This window comes from Kogia breviceps, chromosome 6 (assembly GCF_026419965.1).
Source record: "Kogia breviceps isolate mKogBre1 chromosome 6, mKogBre1 haplotype 1, whole genome shotgun sequence".
NCBI lineage: Eukaryota > Metazoa > Chordata > Mammalia > Artiodactyla > Physeteridae > Kogia > Kogia breviceps.
Genome location: NC_081315.1, coordinates 57639198 through 57654498, shown reverse-complemented (window position 1 = coordinate 57654498; position 15301 = coordinate 57639198). Strand labels below are relative to the sequence as shown.

Here is a 15301-nt window from a genome sequence, read left to right as displayed (position 1 = left end):
CTGAACACAGCTTTTTCTTCTCCTCCAAATGCTTCTTCCCTCCCTTGCACACACCCCTCACGTGACAAACCCTTACCCATCCCCCAAGACCCAGTTCAACTGTGAGGTCCTAGGTCGCCGGGGCAGAGGTGTGGTAGGCACACATCTCAGCACGCACCTCGTAAAAGCACTTGTTACAGTGCGCCTTAATTGCGGCTCACAGTGTCCCCGCTAACTTGTGAGCTCGTCTAGAGCAGGCGCAGTGTCGTATCCATCCTGAATCCCCCGTGCTTGGTCCATAGCTCGTATCTGAGGAGAGGGTAGAGCCGGGGAGGGCAGGCGATTTTCCGGGGTGGCTGCGGGGCCTGCGACGAGGGGGCGGGGGGCGCTGCCGGGCGGGGGTCAGGGAGCCGCTGGCGCTGGGGGGCCGCCGGGACTGGCCGCGGGTCGCGCGGGCCGAATCGCGACAGCCGCTGCGGGGCACATGACTGCGGGCTCAGCCTCCGCCCCGCCCGCTTCCCAGCGCAGCTGCCGGCTGTCGCCTCCCGGGGCTGCGGAGAGCCCGGCCGGCGAGCGTCCCCGCCCTGCGCGCTCCCTTTCCCTCACGAGCTGCGCCACAAGGGCGTTGCGGCTGCCCCGGCCAGGGAAAGCGAAACCAAAGCGGGCCTTCCACTGCCCATTGGCCGGCCGGGGGCAGCGGGGCCGCGCTCACCCGGCCGCGGAGTCGGGAGCCGCGCGCATCGGCCGGGCCGCAGGCGCCGGAGGGGCCCGGATCTTCCGGCCGCTACTGCGGCGGCTGCGGCGGCGCCTCCCTCCCTCCCTGCTTCCCGTCCAGTCGCCGGCTGCCCGGCCCGTGAGCGGTGCGCGGAATGGGCAGGTGCTGCTTCTACGTGGTGGGGACGCTGTCCCTGCTTCTGCTGGTGACCAGCGTCACGCTGCTGGTGGCCAGAATCTTCCAGAAGGCCGTGGACCAGACGATCGAGAAGGTGAGGCGTGGCCGGCTGTGTGTGTGTGTTTGCGCGCGCGCGCGTGCGTGTGTTGGGAGGACACTTCCAGCCCACCCTCCCTCTGCTAAACCTTGTGCAGGGAGGATCTGCACCCCGGCGAACCCTCTAGACTAGAGCCCTGCTTTCCTCCTTGTCTTCTTGGGGTGGGTTGGTAAGGGTTAAAGAAGGAGGAGAGGAATGAGAACGCTTCTGTTCCTTTCAGAATAATAAACGAGACTACGGATCTAGACTTTTAAAGAAAGATTTCACATCTCTTCTGTCGTTTGTATCCCCGCGCACCCCGGGCCCTCCCTATACCCCAATTTCTGTTGGGCCCAAACTCATTTCCCTCCCACTTCTTGAAGAAACAAAACTAAATGAAAGACCCTACAGGTGTGTTGGCTTCTTGCTGTGGCCTTGGAAGTGATGTGGGGTGGGGTGAGAAGCGGGTGTGCGGTTTGTTGTGTCCTTGCCTTCCTGGGCTGAGCCCGAGCTTGGTAGCCAGGCCAGGCCTCTGTGCTGGGTGACTTTCCAGTCCATCAGAGCCTGTGCTTACCCGCCGACTTAGATGTTTGATATCTTGTACCAGCAGTCTGTGTTGCTTTGTTTCACCGTGGATTCTTGCTCGTCTCAAACAGCCATAAGCTTCGGGCAGAGATACACTTAGATCCTTAAAAGAAGCTGAGCCCGTCTCTTCCTCCTAGATGTGTATGCTGGAGAGCTGGTCATTTCAGATTTCTCCATCCTATGATTTCACAAGTAGTCATTTCTCCTGCCCTTTCACCCACAGCCACCAACCTGTGTGGAAAGAGGAACCAGAGAGAGTTAATGGGATCGCTTTTTCCTTTAAAAAAAGATTATTGGAGCAGCCTTTTTTGTTAGCACTCATAACTGCATGGCTAATTTCTTCCACTGGTTGACACTTGCTGTTGGCCAGATAATAAAAGCCCTGGGCCTCCTCCAAGATTGATCACTGCACTCCCAGTTAGCAAAATTGTTTTGTTCCAGGTGGCAAAAGACATATTCCTTTAATAGAGGATTTTCTAAAGGCCATCAATTACTTGAAATCTGACAGTTAAAGGCAACTTAAAAAAAAATGCCATGACAAAGCATAGTTTCATTTTTTAAAAGTTCACACTGCCAATGGGAGACAAGGCCCACTGTCTGAGCTTCTCAAAGGCCATTGTTTTCTCTGAGCACCCATGTTCAAAGAAAAAACTAAATTGAATCTCTCCACACTTGTCCACCTGCAGATCCATGGCAAGATTGTTTAAGGATGTAACCTCTTGCTTGGGTGACTAGAGTTCAGCAATCCAATTGCAGTCAATTGAATTTTCTTGTGTGGCTTTGAAAGGCTGTTTCAGAAGAGCCCTGTAGGTTGAGTGATCTCCCTTGTGTCTCAGATATCATCAGCCTTCTGACGCTCTGTGGGTCTACATTCATGGGCGGTGTGCAGGGAGGATGCTGGGGGGTGTTGGCTGTAAGGCAGCTTGGCTGGGACTTGAGTTGGTGTTGATATTTGGTAATTGGCTTTTAAAGGTGGTTTTCTCCGTGAGGAGTGGACTCTGATCTGACTAATAAATTATAGTACAGAGGAAGTGAACTTTCAGAATTGCCTCACCCTGTTAAGGAATATTGCACAATGTGGTATGTGAAACTAAATGACAGGGCTAGTTTCCATGGGACAGGTGTGGGAATATTGTAAGGCAACCAGAGGTCACGCATTACACCATCATTACCATTCTGCTTTCCTGGATCACCTGTTGGACGGTAGCAAGAGATGGTGGGAAAGAGTAAGGTCTCTGCAGGTCAATTCGTGGGCATGAATCCTGGCTCCACTGTGTACTAGCTAGGTTACCTTTGGCTGGTGCTTAACCTTTCTTGATTTTAGGTTTTTCCATCTGTAAGTGGGGATAATAACAACTCACATAAATAGAAGGACTATAAGAATTATTGGAGAAAATGAGTGTACTTTTCATGGGGTATAGTTAGTATGTATAGTTATTTGTAAATGATAACAGTTTTATTTTCGTTAGAAGGCACATAAGCAAAGAAAAAATACATGAGATTTGAGGTCAGGCACCCTATGTTCAAATCCTAGCCCTGACATTTCCAAGCCTTTTGACTTTGGGCAAGTTACTTCTCTGAGCCTCAATTTCATTCCTTGGAGAAGTGAGGATGTTAGCCATTTGGGGCACAGTGGTGCATTTACCATGAAGCTCACGAAGCTCAAGCTTTGGGTCCCTCGCTTGCACAGACCCTTCCAAAGCCTTCTACCTAATTCTGTATCCAAAATTTTCTTTTCTTAGGGAGGGCCTCCACACCATGTATAAGCTTCACACAAACCCAGGATCTGCCTCTGTGTGTGCTGTTGTGAGACTGAGTGAGGTAATCTGAGCACAGTATCAGGCACGGAATAGGTGATCAGTTATGGCTGCCATCATTCTTTCCATTAATGTTGTTATGGAAAATTCATTCATAACTAGACTTTAATATACTTGTAATATTATCCACTCTGATACTCCCAGTTCTTAATTTTTTCATTTGAGGACTGTGTCCTGTCTTGTCTACATCAAAAAGAGAAGAGAGAAAAAGGATGAAAATCAAATGAGTAGGTTGGGTTAATTGTGAGAAGCTTAGTAACATAATTCCTATTAGAAGAATTTGTCTCATGTGATAATTATCTTTGATCCCACAGTAGCCAGGGGTGATTGAAGGGAGATTTAAATTTTGGCCATTGAATAGAGTGGAAGGAACCAAGACAGTTTGGTTCCATTCTTGGCTTGTTATATTATGCCTTGCATTGGGCAAGCCCTGTAATTGTTTCTCTTTTCTCAATTGCAGAAGAGACAGAGTAATGCTTCCCTCCTTGGCCCACACCCGCATCCTGGGGGATACTCTGAGCATTAACCAGGCCTTCTCTTTCCAGCATTTTAACCTCCCTGAAGACAGAGCTTTGCAGAGACCTAGCAATCTCTTTTCCTCCCTAGAACCTGGAAGGGCAGGATTTTATGTGACATTTCATCTGGTAACCCTGCTAATTGTTCTAGCACCTAGTGTAGTGTCTGGTACATGGTAGGTAGCTAAAAAGCCTGCTGCCTCACTTTTTGATCGTTTTACTTGAAAGAACAGTGTCCTAAGAATCAGCAGAACTTGGTTAAAACTCCTTTTTCTGTCACTAACAAATACTTGGATTAAACTGGACAAGCCAAGTAGCAAAGTATTGAACCTCTCAAACCCTTAGGTTCCTCATCTTGAAAATGGGCGTAATAAGAATACCTACCTTTGGGTTGGTGCAATAATGAAATAAAAGGATTGATGGAAAGCATATAGCACAGTCCCTCCCAAGCACCTGACTTTGTTATTGTTATTTGTATAGGCAACATATTTGTACAGACAACAGTAAACATTTGTTATTGTTTCCAGCTATTCGTTTCTCATCTAGGAACTGAAGCTTATATAGTAGATAAAGTTCCTTCAAGCTTCAAATTTCTGAGATTCTATGACACAGGCATACGACCTGTGCTTGAGATCAACTCTGCAGCTCAGGATATTAAATTTGCCTTTAGGCTTGTTGACGGTTTAAACATCTCTCAGAAATGAGGACACAGAGCTGGCCAAAGTCAAGGCTGGCTAATAAGAGATGGGCTGGCAAGGGAAGCAGTGAGAGGGCAAGAGACTGTTGACACTTTGCTTCCTATTCACAGACCAAGGAAGAACGATAGCCTTAGGTCTCAGCGATGAGACAAACAGGACAGATTCCCTTACCCTTTGCCAGAACCTGAGGCTCTGGGCAGGTACCAGCTGGCCTCCATCGGGAGCCAAAGCAACTTTGGAGCTGTTCTAGTGCCTCAAGAAATAAAATATAATCACTGATAATTTAATCAAATAACATTGATTGGTGAATATATGGAGTCTTTTTTAAAAGTCAAATGAGTAAAACATCTTCATTGTTGTTTATGTAAAGACAATCAAGTATATGTAATCTTAAAGAGCTCCTTCTTGCCCGTCTACCTCATCTCCTTAGTTGTCTCTTTTCAGAGTTAAGAAGACATAGAATCTTAGATTAAGAAAAAAACCTTAGGCATCACTTAATCTGTTATTTTCTAGTTAAGGAAACTGAGACTGTGTCAATTTTGGAATGGATGGTGGTGGGTATCGAATTACCTTTATACCTGTATGGCACTGGATACGTAGATAAGTGACTTACCAAAGTCCAAATGGAGAGGCTTGGGGGGCAAGCTGGGTCTCATTCACTTTTCCCATCCTGAGGATGACCCTACATCCCATTGCCTGTGACAGTTCTGGCTTATTTACACCTGTTATCCCGGAGCAGTTACTAGCACCTTATTTCCTTTCTAAAGATTCCTGGTGACAGTAAATTCTACCCTCGCATATCACATCATCCTCCACTTCTTGGCATTAAAGAGGAGCATGCTCTCTGAGGAAACGAGGCACCCTTACGCGAGCTCAAGAAAGAGCTAGCCAGCTTTTTATAAAGCCAGAAGAGGAAGCTTATAGAAATTGAAGGGTGAGAACCACATCACAGTCAGGCCTCCTGCCAATCCAATAGAAACTGGAAAGTCAGGAGGACCAGGCACGCTCTGTGTCTCCCACGCGTTCCTCTGCTTCCCCACCAACCAGCTTCCTTTGTTTCCTCGGGACCAGGCTGTTTCCTCATCTGGAGCATCCCCAGCCCTGACCCTATATGACTCTTCAGCTGCTGAGCCTCCCATGAACATGCTTCATCTCTCAGTTCCTTCTTTCCAGATTCGTGATAGAGTGATGTGATTGGCTCAGCACAAGCAGAAACCATAGATCTGTAAACAGAGGCCGTATCCTTGCCAGATGCTTTAACTCGTAAGCAAAATTTTCCAACTCCTCCCTGGCTTTTAGAAACATGATCTGGTGCCATCAAAATCATATTATGTTTCTTTCAGCTGTTACTAATTCATGGTGACTGTGCGTGCATTCATTACTAATGGTTAAGACAGTGGAGTAAACCAGTAGTTCTCAGTGTTGTCCCTAGACTCTAGGGAACCACATCAGAATCACCTATGGAAATTAAAAAAATAGAGACCAGCCCTGCTGAATCAGAGTCCTTAGGAACAGCACCTAGATCAAAGAGCTAACCCTGAAGTCTGTGACTGGTTTGGATGGTGATTATGTTAACCCATGTCTTCACTCCTTGAGATGGCAATTCTTTTTTTTTTTTTTAAACTTTGTATTTTATTCTTTATTTTTGTTTATTTTTCTGATTAAAAAGAATACATGCCATTGTAAAAAGTCAGATAACAAAAATTAATAAAAGATAACCACTGTTAAATATATTGTTGATTAATCCACATTTTTTCATTGTGCATATATAGTAATACATATACTTTACAGAAATGGGGTGCTTCTATTTATTTTTAATTTGCTGTATTTATTTTTAATTTCAACTGGTATGACTAACATATAAAAGAGTTGATAATTCTAACTGGGGCGATTACTCTTAGTAATTACTATTATTCTGCATGTTTACATTATAGGAGATATCTTTAGGGAGGGAGGGGAAGGTTCTAGATTGTTAGAATCGTTTTTGTTTTCTTGTTGAATAAAGTACAAGATTTCATTGTCAGGCCGCAGTGAAGGGGCCATCTGTTCTGCCAGACACTTGCTTGTTTCCCAGGGAAGAATCGGCAGGTGGGATTATAAAATCATTAATGAAAACACAGGATGTTGGCCAAGTGACTGGGCGTTGATGGCCTATATCATCAAGATATATATTCTATATACATGATACATTACATGAAGCGACTTTTTTTTTTTATCAAAGCTGGTAACTAGTCAGAAGCAACTGAGGAAAATAAATGCTACTTTCGGTGTTTGCTCTCTATATCCAAAAGCACTTATAGGTGTATTCTTTGGCAGTCATCTGTTTATTTAGCAAATATCAATATTTAATGAGTGTGAACCATTTGTGAGGCGGTGTTCTAAGAGCTACGGATACAATAGTAAATGAGACACAGTCCTTACCCTTATGGAATTTATGATCTAATTCAGACTTTTGGGACCCAGACCCTTTTATTCTCTTAACATTTATTGAAGACCCCAAAGAACCTATATTTCTGTGCGTTATATCTATTGATATTTACAATATTAGAAATTAAAACGGACACATTTTTAAATCACAAGAATACACAAACACATTCTGTTAGCTGTCAGAGCGATGACATCATTACAAGCTGTGTGACCTCTCGAAAGCTCCTCTGTATGTATGCTCATGAAAGAATGAGAGTGAAAAAGGCAGATTATGTCTTAGTATTATTATGGAAATAGTTTTGACCTTGGGGAACCCCCTGAGAGGGTCTTGGGGAACCCCCCAAAGGTCCTCAGACCACCCTTCGAGAACTACTGATCTGGTTTTCATTTAATTAATTTTGTTGATTTTTAGAATAATTTTAAAAATAACATAATGTCTCTGCTTTATTTCTGTAAGGCCAGTTTGGAAGCTATATTATTAATGTTTTCAAACCACCAGGATTTTGTTTAGTTTGTTATTGGGTTGGCCAAAGTGTTCATTTGGTTAGTGAATGTTCAATAAAGTTCTTGGTGAAAATGAAAAATGTGTCTTTTATGTTTACTTAAAACCGAACGAACTTTTTGGCCAACTCAATATATATTCACATGTCCTTTTAGTTTCATTAGTCCAGTGTGAAGGATAGTAGTTTGGGCCAACGGTAATGCAGGTTCAGCAAATCTCCTGTCTTTTCCTGCATGTGAAACAAACTAGACTAGAACATAAGCAGCTCCATAATTGAATTCCTTGATAATTCCCCTCTAGCCTCAGCCCTGCCAGGGATTTTCTATTCATATGACACAATTTAGTATTTAAAGCTAGCCTGAAAGCTCTCTTTGAAGGTAGGGGTCCTGCCTTATGTAGCTTTGTATCCTCTTCCCAACCTGCTGAATGAATGTCATACAAAATAGATGGTCATTAAACATTGCGTGGATGAATGGAAGAATGAAAACTTAACATCTTCAGGATGATTTTGTTTGTATATTGTTATTTGGCTTCACATTTTTGTTCCGCTCTGTAGGTCAGCGGTCACGTTTGCCTCACTAGTAGTTTATACCTTTAAAATCTGGAAAATTCACCAAATAATCCAGCTTTCCAGCTTCTCCGGAAACACGTGGCTGTTTTGCCGTGCTGACCCCATCACAGTCCTGTGTGGCAGCAGCCTGGGCAAAATAGAGACTGCTAACCTCCCTCCCTGTCCCCACATGGTCACACCCCTGTTGTCGCCTGACTGCAAGGCTCAGTGAGGGTGCCCTTTGTCATGGTGCTTGCTCTGCTGTCTTTCACAGAGTAGAGAAATATCTGTTTGTGTCTGACGCTCTTTACCAAAAGAAGGAAAATGAAAGACAGCCTGTGTTTAACAAAATGTGTTTAACAAAAATGGGAGAGGGCATATTTCTGTGTAGAAGTGAATATTATTGCTGGGATTTGGCTTGCAAATATGTACAAACCTGTACCTGCTTCACTCTTTGACCTTTCCTTCCCATGGGGCTCCTTTGGCATCTGAGTTTTATACTCTTTCTAGAGAAAGCAAGGCAGAATGCCATTGTTATGGGAATGTAATCATTACTCTTGCAAGTCCCCTTTTAAGGATATTACTTTTAAGACTATATTTCTGATAGTTCACAGTAATGGAGGGAAGAGGACACGTAGAACATTACTTATTTCATCTTTGAGAGATATAATCACAACCAAACAGGCTGTAAAAGAATGACTGGCTCTACAGGTTATACACAGAACCCAGCATTATTGTCACGGCCACACTTCTTATTTATTCACATCTTAAAATACTTTCTCTCATCCACTCGTTCAGCCTCTTCCCCCCAAAACCCCGCTGGCTGGAATCCACATATATTTCCCCAATTTTCACCTGGTCCTTTTGATTAAGTTTCTGTCTGGTGGCTGCCTTTTCTTTAGGCTGGCAGTTCTCAACCTTGGTTTCACATTTGTAATTACCTGGAAGCATTTAAAAAGTACTCTAGGGCTTCCCTGGTGGTGCAGTGGTTGAGAGTCCGCCTGCCGATGCAGGGGACACGGGTTCGTGCCCCGGTCCGGGAGGACCCCACATGCCGCGGAGCGGCTGGGTCCGTGAGCCATGGCCGCTGAGACTGTGCGTCTGGAGCCTGTGCTCTGCAACGGGAGAGGCCACAACAGTGAGAGGCCCGCGTACCACAAAAAAAAAAAAAAAAAGTACTCTAGTGTGAATTTTGTAGCAGGAGCTTTTTCAGGATAACTGTTCCACCTTCTTGTCTTGAATGTAATTTTTTTTTAAGGTCAAGTTTTTTTTAAAATATAAATTATTTATTTGTTTATTTTTGGCGGTATTGGGTCTTCATTGCTGCGCGCAGCCTTTCTCTAGTTGTGGCAAGCGGGGGCTACTCTTCAGTGCGGTGGCTTCTCTTGTTGTGGAGCATGGGCTCTAGGTGCGTGGGCTTCAGTAATTGTGGCTCACGGGCTCAGTAGTTGTGGCTCGTGGGCTCTAGAGCGCAGGCTCAGGAGTTGTGGAGCACGGGCTTAGTAGCTCCGCGGCATGTGGGATCTTCCCGGACCAGGGCTTGAACCCATGTCCCCTGCATTGGCAGGTGGATTCTTAACCACTGAGCCACCAGGGAAGCCCTCCTTGTGTGTCATTTTATAGACAGAGTAGCAGCTTACACATAAACTAACATTTGAACTTCAACTGTCAGATCTCATTAGCCGAAATTGTTGGAGTTGCAATTAAAGCAAAATGAGTTCAACAACAGTGACATTAAAAAAAAAAAAAAAAGCCAAGGCATTTGTTCTTGAGTTAAAATAAGGTCAGAGAATAAGGGTAAAATGTTAATGGTAGCGTAGTTCTTTTACCTCAACAGAGAATTTAAAAAGGTAAATAGTGCAAATTACATACATTAATTACTTACATTAATTAATTAATAAGAGTCTGCATTGGGTTTGCTTAATTTCAGGGAGAAATTTTTAAAATAACGCAAACCAACTGGTGTTTTGCTATATGGTGAGTTTTATTAATCTGGAATCCAATGAGAATCATCCACATGCTACTGGATCAGACTCTCAAAGTTGGTCTGCATCATCTCTGGGTGAATTTAGATGGTGTAGATGGCAACATGGATGCTGAGTTTGTGTTTAATTATTAAGTAGCACTTTGTTGAACTAAAAGAACAACCAGCAGTGCTCTTGAAGCCTGGAAGTTTCCTTTAAAGTATTACTTACTCCCATCAAGCCCAATGCAATTCCCTGAGTGCTTGTTTTTATCATCTGGACGTGGCTTATACCAGGACAGCTGGGTCAGCAGCCATCCTTGTGCTGCCTTCTCGAAAGATCTCTGTCAGGCTGGCTTGGATGTGTTGTATCTTGTGGCTGTACCAACTCATGTCAGCTCTCAGCAGATGCAGCTAATCCAGCCCATACTTGGGGGAAGGTGGGCACTTGAGCATTGCTGGTGCTTAAAGGACCTGTCAGCGGATGACAGAGGATGGCAGGTGATGGGCTGTGTCAGGTCAGGAACCTCAGACTTTATCCTGTGAGCAGTAGGGAGAGTGTCTGTCCTGATAGAACTCTCTGGGAGCTGATGTGGATAATAGCTTTGAAAGGGCCAAGGCTGGAGAGAAGGAGACCAGTTAGGAGACTACCTGTTACCTAATTACCTATTAGGAGACTAGCTCATACTGAACAGTATTGTCTCAGTCCACGCTGGTGATGAAATAGGCACAGGAATAGAAGTGGAGAAGAGGAGGAGGTAAACTCAACAGGACTGAGTGATTGATTAGGGGAGAAGATCATGAGTCCCTTTTTTGGTCACGTTGATGTTGAACAGCCTGTGAGGTATCCAGATGGGGATTTTAGGATGGATCCATACAATTGAAATGATCCAAATAATTTCAGGCATAAGCCCCTCTTTGGGCCTTGCACTGTTACATACAGGTCAATTTTGTGTCCTTAGCTAAAATGTCTTCTTGAAACAGGGCCTATGCTTGTTGGGCATAGAGAAAGCTCTCATTATATACATATTGGCTAATTAACGGAAAGGTGAGTTTTTCAGTCCAAATGATTAACTTGGCTGTTGACACTACAGATTGACCACATAACTTGATCATCTTTCCAATCACCTGTTTTGATGGTAGTGCCACCATGTTATGCCTGGAACAATTCACCATGTTCTGCAGTATCCAAAGTCACATTGTAAAACTGATTTTGGACCTTACGCTGATTGTTAATTTAGCATAAGTGGAAAACTCTGCTGGTTACAGGGTTGCCTAGTGGCCCAGGAAGGTCTTGGAGCCCAAGTGATGGTTTCTCTACAGTTTCACGGTCTCTCTGGGGTAGGTTGCCAGATAAAATACAGGATGTCTAGTTAAACTTGAATTTCAGATAAACTACAAATAATATTTTAGTGAGTATGTCTGTGCAATATTTTGATTCATTTCAATTTATCAGTTGTTAGCATCCTCCTATATAGACGTCATCTCTCTCTCATATACTTTTTCTTGAATTATTTGAATGCAAGTTGCAGATATTACAGCACTTTGCCCCTGAATTCTTCAGCATTGCATCCTAAGAATTAAAGCATTTTTGACATGGCCTATGCAATATTTGGGACATCCTTGGGCATCCTTTGTTTTTATTCACTAAATCTGGCAGCTCTACCCTGAGGGTGTGATGGTGGGGCAGCTGCTAGAGTGGCCGAGCATGGGCTTTGCAAACCCACAGACCTAGACTTGGTGGGATTTCACTTGACTTACTGGCTCTGTGAGTTTCGGAAAGCCGGTGCCAACATTTCCTTATCTGCAAAATGGGAATTCTTACCTTGCAGGGCCAGTGTAAGGCTTAGAGATCCTGTCCATAAAACCCTAGCACAGCACCTGATTCCTGGAGACTTCCAGTAAGTAGCATTTTAGCAATGATAATTGTCCTTCTCTGAGCTGAATGTCAGGGAAGGAGATAAAAATAAAGAAGCAACTGTTTTAGAAATGTTGGCAGCTGTATTTATAAACTCCCTTCTGTTCTCTCATTCCCCTTCCCTACTTAATGTGTACACACACACACATACACGCACACATGCACATGCACCACCCCACACCATCCACTCTGGGATTTACAGTGGGTTCCATGACAGCCATTTAGCAGGGGAAGAAAAGAGACGTGTTAAAGGTACAGGAAAAACCAACACTCTTGAGAGCAAGATTTGAATGGAATCAAAGGTGGTCTGAGACTTGTTTGAGTGTTGACTCAGCTAAGAGTAACCAGGGAGAGGCCGGTGATGGGGGTGGAGGAGAGTCCCGGGTTGTCACAGCACCTGCTGTCACTGTGGCTCTGGCAAGCTGTCAGGGATTGTTCCTGTTAGTAGGTTTTCATTTGCTTTGTTTAGCGAAGGACTCCAGTCTACCAGATGTTTATTTCCATCCTGGAACTTCGTCATCCACTTGAAACTTGGAGGAACAAGTTCACATCAGACTGTCATGAGAACAGCTAGTCTTACCCTGCCTTCTGGCAAAGATATTGCCTTCCTTCTTTCTGGGAACTCTTCCCCTTGTCTTTGGACTTGTTTTGGCTAAGCTGTATACAAACCAGGCAAGATAAACTTGGGCGGTTAACCGTCTGTTCACTCACACTGACTGACTCTTTTGGGGTTCATAATTCTGAGATGATTTTCTTCACTCTAATAAATAAACAAGGTTGCAAATCCTTTTTTTTTAATTGAAGTATAATTGATTTACAATATTGTGTTAGATTCAGGTGTACAGCAAAGTGATTCAGTATTATACACACACACACACACACACACATATCTATATTCTTTTTTTCAGTTCTTTTCCATTATAGTTTATTACAAAATATTGACTATCGTTCCCTGTGCCATATAGTAAATCCTTGTTGTTTATCTATTTTATATATAGTAGTGTGCATCTACTAATCCCATACTTCCAATTTATCCCTTCCCACTCCGCCTTCCCCTTTGGTAACCATAAATTTGTTTCTATGTCTATGAGTCTGTTTCTGTTTTGTAAATAGTTCATTTGTACTACTTTTTAAATTCCACGTGTAAGTGAAATCATATAATATTTATCTTCCTTGGACTTACTTCGCTTAGTGTAATAATCTCAATCTCTAGGTCCATCCATGTTGCTGCAGCAAGCCCTTTCTCACGGTGAAGTTCTTCACACACTGTGACGCTTGTCAGGAAAAGCTGGCGAGGAACGCAGAGTGTTACATCAACCGTCCTGACAATAACAGGAAAAGAAATGCTGTACAGCCCAGTGTGGCGGGTGGAGGCCCTTGGCGCTTGTGAGGGAGAACTGACCACAGCTGAGGAGGCATCGGCCTTACCTCTGTTTTGCAAGGACAGAGGAAAAGCTAGATGAAGCTTGTTCTCTGTATCTCCTCCTGCCTTCCCTTGGGGTCTGTTAATACATTTTGTAGAATCTGAGTTTCTTTCTTAGATTTTCACTTAAAAAAATGATAAGGGAACAGTTATTTTTTCTGCTTACAGAATTAGTTTACTTCTGTTGTAAAAAAAAAAAATCCAAACAATGCAGAGAAACATCACAGAGAGAATGCAAGACCCCTCATAATCCTGTTGCATAGAGATAAATGCTGTTAGACATTTAGTGTGGAGGCTTAGTGATTTTGAGGGTAACTAAAAGATTGAAATTTTAAAATTATCTATATATCACCCCCCTGGTTTCATGTTTGCACTTTATCTGCTAGTCTTGTCCACACTTACGCATATTTTACATTGTCTGCTTTTACCATTTAACATAGATTATGAACATGTTCCTTAGGTCTATGTAGTTTTTATAATTCTAATTGCTTTCTACTCCAGCCTGTGAATTATTGTAATTCACTAAGTCATTCTTGTCCTATTCAACATTTTGGTTATTTCCGAATTTGTACTAATTCCTTGTTGTTTCAACCTAAACTGAATTTTATGTAGGGCTGGAAGAGGGAATCATGACTAAAGACTTTATTTTTTCCCCCTCTTTCATTGTTTAACATTTGTTGGGTTGTCTATATTTGAGCAGACTCATGGAAGTGACATGATTCCTTTTTTTCTTCAGAGTAAGTCCTGGAACCCTCTCATCCCCAACCTGAAGATGGTAATAGTCAAGATCGCAGTCACCATTTATTGAGTATTTTGAGCATGGCCTGCGATAAGCGCTCTGCTGAATCTTCATTTAATCCTTACAACAATCTCAGCCAAACCCTCCTTCCCACATATGCCAGTGTGACCTTCTGAAACACCTCTTGCCTGGGTCAATGCAAAATAGGCAACGTGGCACAATAGTTAGGAGTGTCAAATAAAAAACAAATCTGAGGGCTTCCCTGGTGGCACAGTGATTGAGAGTCCGCCTGCCGATGCAGGGGACACGGGTTTGTGCCCCGGTGCGGGAGGATCCCACATGCCGCGGAGCGGCTGGGCCCGTGAGCCATGGCCGCTGAGCCTACGCGTCCGGAGCCTGTGCTCCACAACGGGAGAGGCCGCAGCAGTGAGAGAGGCCCGCGTACCACAAAAGAAAACAAACAAACAAACAAAAAAAACCCCAAATCTGATTGTAAAGGGGAAAAGACTTTGCAGTAAGGGCAAGGGGCTTGCATTAGGGAGAACCTCTGTGTGGTCTGCAGGGCCTCAAGGCTTAGCCAAAAGGGTTTTCCTTTTATAGGGAGGAGTTCATGGGGCTGGGAAGGAGGGAAACCTATCCAAAGTTTGGTTAACAAACATTTTTCCCCTCAGCTTTATTGAGGTATGATTGACAAATAAAAATTGTATATATTACAGGTGTACAATGGGATGCTTGATATGCACCGTGAAATGATTACCACAATCAAGCTAATTAATATATCCATAACCTCACGGAGTTAATTCTTTGTGTGTGTGGTGAGAACACTTGAGATCTACTGTCATAGCAACTTTCAAGTGTACAATACAGTGTTATTAACTATGGTCACCATGCTGTACCGGCATTTTGCTCCCATTGATCAGTGGGGTCAAACTGTTCAGCTAATCATTATGAGCAAAAAATGGGAATCTGGAGGGTCAGTGCCTAGCCTTGTCTTAGGTAAACAAGCGAGACATCTGTGAATCTAAGTCACATGGGGAAGGGTGTTTCTTTGCAGTCAACCATTTCCTGGAACATGGAAGCAGAGATTCCCGAACCATTGCTGTTTTCCAGGGTCATGAGGCTCTGGTAAAATTCAGCATTGCCAGGAGCACAGGTTTGCAGTGAGTCCTGGGGTGGGAGGCTGGCTGCACCCTCTGCTAGCAAACCTCAGGCATTCA

General features: G+C 43.8%; 1 protein-coding gene across 1 annotated transcript in view; it reads left to right on the top strand.

The window, feature by feature from the left end:
* Nucleotides 1-493: 493 nt before the first annotated feature.
* SCARB2 (scavenger receptor class B member 2) overlaps nt 494-15301 on the top strand; it is a 68718-nt gene continuing 53910 nt past the window's right edge. Inside the window, exon 1 of the mRNA XM_059066873.2 lies at nt 494-965. Coding sequence (XP_058922856.1) covers nt 849-965 — 117 coding nt within the window. The 5' untranslated portion in view covers nt 494-848. The remainder of the gene's footprint in view (nt 966-15301) is intronic.